Here is an 8,553-nt window from a genome sequence, read left to right as displayed (position 1 = left end):
AGAACTGAATACACAACTCATGAGCTACTTGTTTTCTGCTCTTCTTGCTCAGAAAGTCTCTGTTCCCACTCCCATCTGTCACTTAAGGCACCCCAACTGTTTCTCCCCTTCCAGGTGCATCAGCACCTAGCTAGGATCCTTCCTCCCAGTTCCTTCTGCCCCTTTGCCTCTCCAAGGTCCTATACCCACCACTATCAGGGAGACAGCTCTGACCCATTTCTGTTGGTCTCCCTGAGATTCTGGCGCCCCAGAATTGAATTAACCCATCCATTTTCTCTGTGGGAAGGAGACAGAGAGACTGACAGCTGAATGCTGCACCAATGTATCTATTTACAACCTTCGTCATTACAACTGGGTACTTCTGTGAGGGGACAACTGGTGTGAAAGGACTGACACACTAACCTGGCCTGGAAGGGTTACTGACTTTTGAGTCAGTAGCTTTGGGGAGGTGAAGAAGGGAGCACAGAGTCCAGTCTCTAGGAATACAAGTAAGGCAAGGCCTATCACCAGCACGAGAGTTAAGTAGCTGCCCTTTCTAAGGGACCTGGATCCTCAACCTTTTGACCAGCCCTAAAAAATTCCCCATTCTCCCCAGCATCTCTCTGGACTGCTCTGAGTACCTAAAGACAACACCAATGCTGCCATGGAGGAGATCCCATCCCAAGAAGGTGGCCCAAGGCAGGAGTGCTGGAAGTGACCAAGGCTATCCCCAATCCATGCCAGTTCAGCAGTCCTAGTTCCTCTGAATCCTTTCTTCCTTTCCCTAAAGGCAGATGTGGGGCAATCCCAAGGATGCAATCTCTGGTTACAGTATCTGCTGCCCAAGTGGGGCATGGTGCTTTATAGTCATCACTTCTCTCTACCACCCTAAGCCAGCAAGATAGGGCGTTTTATTTGCAGTTGAGGAAACTGGTTCCAAGCCTCTTCTGGCTGAGCCTGGACAACTCCTCTCCGCTGCCGCTGCCGGCAGCCCCAGGCACCTCCCCAGGAAGGGTAGGCTTTCCTTTACTTCCCCAGCACAGGTGAGTGACTGAGGATGGGTCACCCCCAGACACTGGTAGTGTGTGAGCCAAAAGCCTGGCTCAATGACACCTCATTAGCAGACTTGAGAAACCAGGCTGGTTTTCGGGGATTCGACGTAGGTATCCATTCCGAAGACGGTGGCAGGTGCCTGGTGAGATACTCTCACCTGAGAGAGGTCCCCACTGCTGGAGAGGCGGGGTGAGGAGATGGTGCCTGGAGCTAGCAGGCTAGCCGAATAAGGAGGGGAGTCACTGCAGGTCGGGGGCGTTCGGCTTTCCAGGACAATCTCCCGGGCGAGCTGGTGTGGGGGTGGAATGGGAGCGGGCGGGGCGGGCCCGCGGTCGCCCCGGGGCGGCGGCGACTGCCGGAGGGGGTGGGGAAGAGCAGCCGCCTTGTACTTCCCCTTCGCCACTAGCTCTACAACAGCCTGATTTCCCCGAAATGATGAGGCAGCGCCGGCCAATGGACGCCCTTGCAGCCCTCCAGGAGGCGGGGCCGGCTCTGGGCTCGGGGAATCCCGCTAAGTGTTTAGATTTCTTCGCCGCGCCGCTGCCCCGGCAGAGCGCGCCACTCCTTCGTCGAGGCAGGACGTGCGCCCGAGCCCCGCCGAGCAGAGGCCAGCGGGAGCCGTGCCCAGCCCAGGCAGCCGTGCCCAGCGGCCCCGCGCCTCGGGCATCCTCTGGCCTCTCCACGCTCCCACTCGCAATCGCGTTCCCCGCGCGGGCACAGCATCCAGCTCCGCGCCGAGACCCTCGTGCGCCGCCGCCGAGCGCACCCGCTGCAGAGGTGAGCCCGCCTTCGTCGCGGGGGGTGGGATCGGTAGCCGGCGGCGTCGAACAAAGGCGGACGGGGCTCCAGGAAGTGGGGGCCGAAAACCCCAGCTCGGACACTCGCGGGCGGCCGGCGTTCCCCGGGCCCCCGCGCGGGCTCGGGAGGGCGCTGAAGGCGCAGCGAGCGGCAGCGCGGGGCGGGCGGATCGCGCCGTGGACCGCCCACCCGGCGGAGGCTGGGTTGCAGGCGCCCGGCCGCTTTCGCAGATCTGTGTGCGCGAAGCTTCGGGGGCCTCTGGGCGGCCGGGTGTGTTTATTGCGCGCATCCACCAGCCGTGCCCTGGACGCTCGCGTACCTCCGCGGACTGGTTTTCAGCGCTCCCAGCTCCGTGTCCAGGCCGCAGGTTTCGAGGTGTCTATCCGTGGTGGGAGCTCGCTAATCTGGGGTGCGGGAGGTGGCGCCACAGGTGTTCCTCGGGCCACTTAGCTGGAGGAGGCAGACCGAAGGGTAGCTCCTGGCCTCTGCACTGTGCTTGTTACGGAGGCGTAGAACAAGTGGGGTGGGAGGGGGCAGGTTGTCCAGGGTGAAGGGTGACTGCTCGCCTTAGGGAAGGTGCACAGCTCGTGGCCAAGTGCGGACATATCTTGACATCAATGGAAAAAAGCCCTTCCCTTCCCTAGGAATTTTAATTTGGGGAGAAGTTCTGGTCTTAAGATATCCGTGTAGTTTTGTGTTTTTCCTGCACGCAAATCCCGAAGCCATTACTTGCGTGCCTGTCTCCTCCCAGCTCTGTCTAGGAGGGGTGAGGGAAGGGCAGAAGAAGTGTTTTCTCCCAAGATGCTGAAAAGGTTTGGAGGGCAGTTTTGTTGCAGTGACTGTCCCCACCCCCATTGGTTGTAGTACCTGGTACCTGGCTGAGGGCGGGGAGGTCATTTGAGTGATCTGGAGTGGGGCGAGATAGTGATCAGGGGCTACTCAACAAAATCCAAACAGGAACCTTCTGTCTTCTCTTTACAGCCAACATGCCCATCACTCGGATGCGCATGAGACCCTGGCTAGAGATGCAGATTAATTCCAACCAAATTCCAGGGCTGATCTGGATTAATAAAGTGAGTGCAATTCTTTGGGTTTTTCTCCCATTATTTTAACCCATATTCTTTGGGGGACCAAAGTTTCAGATGCAGCTCAAAAAGGGAAGTAATAAGGGCAGGCAGATGTGTTTCCCACTGGGTCCAACATGCAGGGAGTGTGCACTTGCCCTACTTGGCTTCCTTCCCTTGGAGGTATAGACATGGCACTCTCCTGAGCGCACTGACTGAGCAGCAAGACCCCCAGTATCTGGACAGGTGGAGTTCTGGTTTCTCCTGAGAGGGGACCTCTCAACAAACACTAAATCCTGCAGGGCTTCAGTTAGAGAAGTAAATGCTACTGGCAGGAAGGTGGCTGGCTTAGCAGTAATTAACCTTGCACCAGCTTCCCTGGCCCCAGGAAGCCTCTTGCTGGTGCACAAAGGACAACACAAACCCCACAGACTTAGTAGTAATTATAACAAATAATTATATAAATGAACATATTAATTAGAATAATTAATATTTGTTCAAATAATTTATAATAGTTAACTATAAAGTAACTACAAAAGTAACTTTGCTTACATTCATTGTAAGCAAATGTTATTTATGTTGTATCAATTAATCCTCAAAATAGCCCTGTGAGGTATGTCCTCTTAATATCGCCACTTGTAGATAAGGAAGCTAAGACATAAAAGATACATACTGAGACACAAAGAGAGGTAACACCAAGATTGAAACTTGAGTATTCTGACTGAGAAATTCATACTGTTAAACCGCCAGTGACGAAAACAGTGAGGCCTCACTTTTTCTATTTGTCACTGTTTTTTCATTTCACAGAAAATAGTGAGAGGCAGAGAGGTACAGTGCTAGGGTCACATAGGTTGTCAGCTCCCAGGTCTGGCCCACTACTCCCTCAAGAGTATGGCCAGGACTCTCTGTGAAGGAACCCGAGGTCCTAGGTATCCTGAGCAGGCCAGTCTAATGGACAGAGTTTTCACTTGTCTTGGTGCTGACAAGCCTGAGGGAAGCCTCCCAGGCTGGTCTTATGGGCCTCAGCACATGTGTAAGAATCAGAGGGAGGTCTTGGCTACACTGATGGGCACTGCTTATCAGAACCCCAAGCCCCTTCTGTGAGATCAGAAAGATAGAACAGCCTGTTTAAGCTAATCTCAGGATGGGTCAACACAAGCCAGATGTCAGGGTGAAAAGGGGAAGCGGCCTTTTCCCAGACCTGGGGGGCTGGGTGGACTCACGCTCAGGGTCTGTGGTCTTTAAGCTGACACTGCCTTGTGTGTGTGTGCTGTTCAGGAGGAGATGATCTTCCAGATCCCATGGAAGCATGCAGCCAAGCATGGCTGGGACATTAATAAGGATGCCTGTCTGTTCCGGAGCTGGGCCATTCACACAGGTGTGTACCCCAGACTCCTGCCCAGGAGGGGGCAGGGAAGGAACAAGGAGAGTCACTTGAGACTCTTCATTGGATTCCCTGAGTTCCTTGAGAAGATGTATAGAATTTGGGGGTGGGCAGGGAGACAGACCTATATTTCTGAGGATAGGGTCCATCATTTCAACAGGTTCTTAAAGGAATTTGTAAAGCCCAAATCTCAGAAATTATGGCTTCAGGGAGTTTATGGTTCAGTTAAAATTACCCCAGACAAAAACAGCAGTGAAAAACAGCTCTGAGCCAGGACACTGAAAGAGAGCCATGCCATCCTTTTTCTTGACGCTGACCAAGATCCTTGGCCCAAGGCCAATCTGGTTGGCAGCCTCCTTGAATCCTTAAGGGATGGAGCTCTTGGCCCTTTTCAGACCATTCAGCCAACTTATGAGTAACTGTTCTGTGAGGCCCACTCTGTGCTCACTCAAGTTTAGAAATAACAGATAAGCCCCGTTCCCTACCCACTGCCTGCGTACTACTAAGCAAGGAGACAGTATATGGCCAGGTTCAAAGATGGCGTACTTATGGTCGTTGGACCCGCCAGTGCTTCAAATTGTGCCTTTCAGCAAGGCCTGCTGGATATGTTTGAGCCATGCCTAGGTATTTGAGAAGTCCTGGGACTCAGGGCCTGCAGTGTTGCCCTGCTGGTTTGACCAGAAGCTGTCTAATAGCATGAGAACTCAGGGAAGCCCTTGCCTTCCTCCCAGGCCAGGGGGCAGCTGAGGATCCCTGCTATGGCCCTGACAATCCCCTTCATTTGTCCTGTCCACTAGGCCGATACAAAGCAGGGGAGAAGGAGCCAGATCCCAAGACGTGGAAGGCCAACTTCCGCTGTGCCATGAACTCCCTGCCAGACATTGAGGAGGTGAAGGACCAGAGCAGGAACAAGGGCAGCTCAGCCGTGAGGGTGTATAGGATGCTCCCGCCCCTCACGAAGAACCAGCGGAAAGGTATCCAAAGGCTCTGGATCCTTGGGAAGCCCTCCGGGAGGAAGGCGGCGGGTAGCAGGGCAGCTGGGGTGACATCCCTCTACCAAGGCTGATAACCTGTCTCTCCCACAGAGAGAAAGTCCAAGTCCAGCCGAGACACTAAGAGCAAGGCCAAGAGGAAGGTGAGTGTGTCCTGAGCAGTGGGCCTTTGGTCACCTGTGAGTCAGGGTGAGCAAGCCTGGCCTAAGCTCCTCTCTCCCTCCACAGTCATGTGGCGACTCCAGCCCGGATACCTTCTCTGATGGACTCAGCAGCTCCACCCTGCCTGATGACCACAGTAGCTGCACAGCTCAGGGCTACCTAGGCCAGGACTTGGACGTGGATCGGGCACTCACTCCAGGTGAGGTGGGCCGAGCCTGGCAGAGACACATAGGTCAAGTCTTTGGGCCTAAGCAAGGTGTGGGGGCGGTGCTGGGTGGTTTACAAACTAAGGAAGCATACACCTGACCTGTGGTTTCTGCTGTCCTGAAGCGCTGTCACCGTGTGTCAGTAGCACTCTCCCCGAATGGCACATGCCCATGGATATTGTGCCGGACAGCACCAGTGACCTGTACAACTTCCAGGTGTCACCCATGGCCTCTACCTCTGAAGGTTTGTGCTCCTACCTGACTGTCTGGGTCCTGGGAGGGGCTTCTTGAGGGAGAAAGGATGCTCAGAACTCCACTTGGCACCAGGGTGATTGAGCTAGGCATTACCCACTCCCAGAACCATAGGGATGGCAAGTCACTGGGATGCCAGGAAGCAGTTGAGAGTGGGCTATGGGTTTGTGGTGGGCTGGAGAGAGGAGGGAAGGGGTCAGGAGCTGTATTTTGGTTTAAGGTTGCTGGTTCTCTTGGCTCCTCTGCAGCCCAGTCTCTGAGGATGGGTCAGTGGGGTGCAAGGAGGGAAGAGGCATGACTTCATGGTTTGGGAGGCTGAGTCACCATGCAATATCCTGTTCTGAAATCTCCATGGCAGGCAGATGTCCGCTGGGAGTGTGTTGTGTGTGTGTCTGTGTCTGTGTGTGTGTGAAGTGAGAGAGAGACGGGTAGGGGACCTGTGGGACTGGGACTGCAAGGATGACTGCCAATCAGTGTCTCTGCTCTTCCCCATTCACAGTTGCAACAGACGAGGATGAGGAAGGAAAGTTACCTGAGGATATCATGAAGGTAAAGCCCCTTCCTCCCTGTACATTCTTTTAAAGTGGCTGCTGCTCAGTGAGAACTTCCAAATTGGACACTAGACTGAGAGCTGCTGCCATCACCTGGCTGCCTGTATAGTCCCACAAGTGTCAAATACCACACCTATGTGGCTGGGGACCACTGCCCACCTTGGCTGGTGGGAAAGACACTGCAGTGAAGACAGGAGCGAGGCCTGGTCTCTGACAGGCTTCCCTGAAGCAGGCCTCAGACAGCTTTGAGTCAGCCACCATCAGCCCCGGGTCCCTGGCCCATGTCCTCCGCCCCAACATGCCCAGCCCTGCTAGTTTGGGAAGTGCACATCAGGTTTCAATAATCAGCCTTGGGGATCTGAAATATTATGGCTTTTTTTTTTTTTTTTTAAAGAGCAAATTATCCTCCAGGCTTTTTTACTGCTTCAGTTTTAAAAGTGAATATGAAAAAGTTTTCACAGTAATTGTAACCCAGATTCTGCCCCATCAGAAAATTGAGATATGGACACAGTTCCTTGTTGCTAGCTTTTCTGGCTGTCTTTTTTTTGACTGACCACACTGTGGCTTTAAACCACACTCCTAGTGGCATGTTCTTACCCGTTTGAGGGTGAAAGAAGTCTTGGAGATACTATGCCTGTGGGTGGATGTAGGAGTGTGGGTGCAGGGAGACCCTCGTGGGGAAAGTAAGTTGAGAACTGTTCTGCCTCCCACTCCCAGGCCCTGTCCTAACTGTACTCTATGCCTGTAGCCACCTGAGAATGTGAAAATGGCCAAGAGTGTGAGCCCGGCCAGGAAGCTTTTGTTGACTGAGGGCAGGGATGCAGGGTAGATCTGCCCTGGAGATGAGCTCAATTGATGTCTATTCCTCTGTTCACAGCTCTTGGAGCAGTCTGAGTGGCAGCCCACAAACGTGGATGGGAAGGGGTACCTGCTCAATGAACCTGGTATCCAGCCCACCTCTGTGTATGACTTCAACTGCAAGGAGGAACCTGAAGTTGACAGCCCTGGGGGTGAGAATCCCCTGGAACCATAAGATTTTTCAGAGAAAGGACAACCATGTCAGTGCTGGGAAAGGCTTGGGGACAGGGCCAGGGAGCAGCAGAAGTAAAGCTGTTTCTTTTTTTTTTTTTTTTTTAAAGATTTATTTATTTATGCATACAAGAGCTGGGGTACAGGCCAGAGATGAGGGGGGGGTGAGAGGATTCACCAGGGACAGTGGAGAACAGAACAGGCAGATTGACCGAAGTACACTGCTGAGGGGAGCAGCAGGCGACAAAGGAGAGGTCTGCTTTACCATGTGGGTTGCTCCCTGGCCAGCCGCTGCTGAGACTGCGGATTGCTTCATAGTGCGGTGCTTAACCCCTTGCGCCACCAGGGAGGCCCTTCTTCTTCTTTTTTTAAAGTATATTTATATATATTTCATAAGAAGTAAAGCTTCTTAAACCCGTCTGGGGTGTGGAAATCTCATGGAGTAGCTGCTGCTCCCATGCCTTCAGGTTGGCATAAAGATGAAAAGGGCTTGCTGTGGGGTGGATGGCAGAGGCTGTTGTGTCTGTGGCTTTCAGATATAGGACTAGGGGAATGGAGAGAGAACATATTCGCCTTCACTCCCCTCTTCACACCTCCTTTTTTAACATCTTTTAGGGGATATTGGGATGAACCTACAACGCGTCTTCACAGATCTGAAGAACATGGAACCCAACTGGCTGGAGAACGTGCTGCCCCCAGTCAGGCTGCCTTCTATCCAGGCCATTCCTTGTGCGCCATAGCTGGGCCCCCCTACACTCCCCTAGGCACGCAGGACCTGGCATCATATTGGCTGTGGTGCAGAGAAATGGGACTTCGGTGGACCCCTTGATGTGGCAAAGCCTGTCTCCACTGCCAAGTGGGGGTGGGGCTTCCCTCCTTGGGTCCATGGCCTTTCAGCCTCTGGCAGGTCAGCTACTGGGCTCATTTTGTGGGATAAAGCTGGCCCTGCCTCCCTGGAAAACGGGGTTCTGAGGCTGGTGTATAAGGTGGAGGTCTCAGGAGTCCGCTTCCAGCTTTTCCCTCTGAGTCCAGCTGCCTGCAGAGGGTCTTGCTGTCGATGAGCTGGTCTGAGGGAAAAGACCA

At 53.7% G+C, this 8,553-nt stretch overlaps 1 protein-coding gene across 3 annotated transcripts; it reads left to right on the top strand.

Moving 5' to 3' along the window:
* Nucleotides 1-2,816: 2,816 nt before the first annotated feature.
* IRF1 (interferon regulatory factor 1) lies at nucleotides 2,817-8,352 on the top strand (the record flags this gene model as incomplete). Of its 3 annotated transcripts, XM_084252285.1 has the most annotated exons (9): nucleotides 2,817-2,903; nucleotides 4,173-4,272; nucleotides 5,076-5,252; nucleotides 5,364-5,413; nucleotides 5,499-5,631; nucleotides 5,763-5,882; nucleotides 6,390-6,439; nucleotides 7,319-7,451; nucleotides 8,086-8,352. In XM_084252285.1, 9 exons carry the CDS (start codon nucleotides 2,817-2,819, stop codon nucleotides 8,208-8,210), a joined length of 975 nt encoding a protein of 324 aa, XP_084108411.1. In that variant the 3' UTR covers nucleotides 8,211-8,352. The 3 variants fall into 3 exon arrangements, with proteins under 3 accessions (XP_084108411.1, XP_084108412.1, XP_084108413.1); XM_084252286.1 differs by lacking the exon at nucleotides 5,763-5,882; XM_084252287.1 differs by lacking the exons at nucleotides 6,390-6,439; nucleotides 7,319-7,451.
* Between the last annotated feature and the right edge of the window lie 201 nt (nucleotides 8,353-8,553).

Source organism: Talpa europaea (genome assembly GCF_964194135.1).
Source record: "Talpa europaea genome assembly, chromosome: 13".
Taxonomy (NCBI): Eukaryota; Metazoa; Chordata; class Mammalia; order Eulipotyphla; family Talpidae; genus Talpa; species Talpa europaea.
This window is presented reverse-complemented; position numbering and strand designations above follow the sequence as displayed.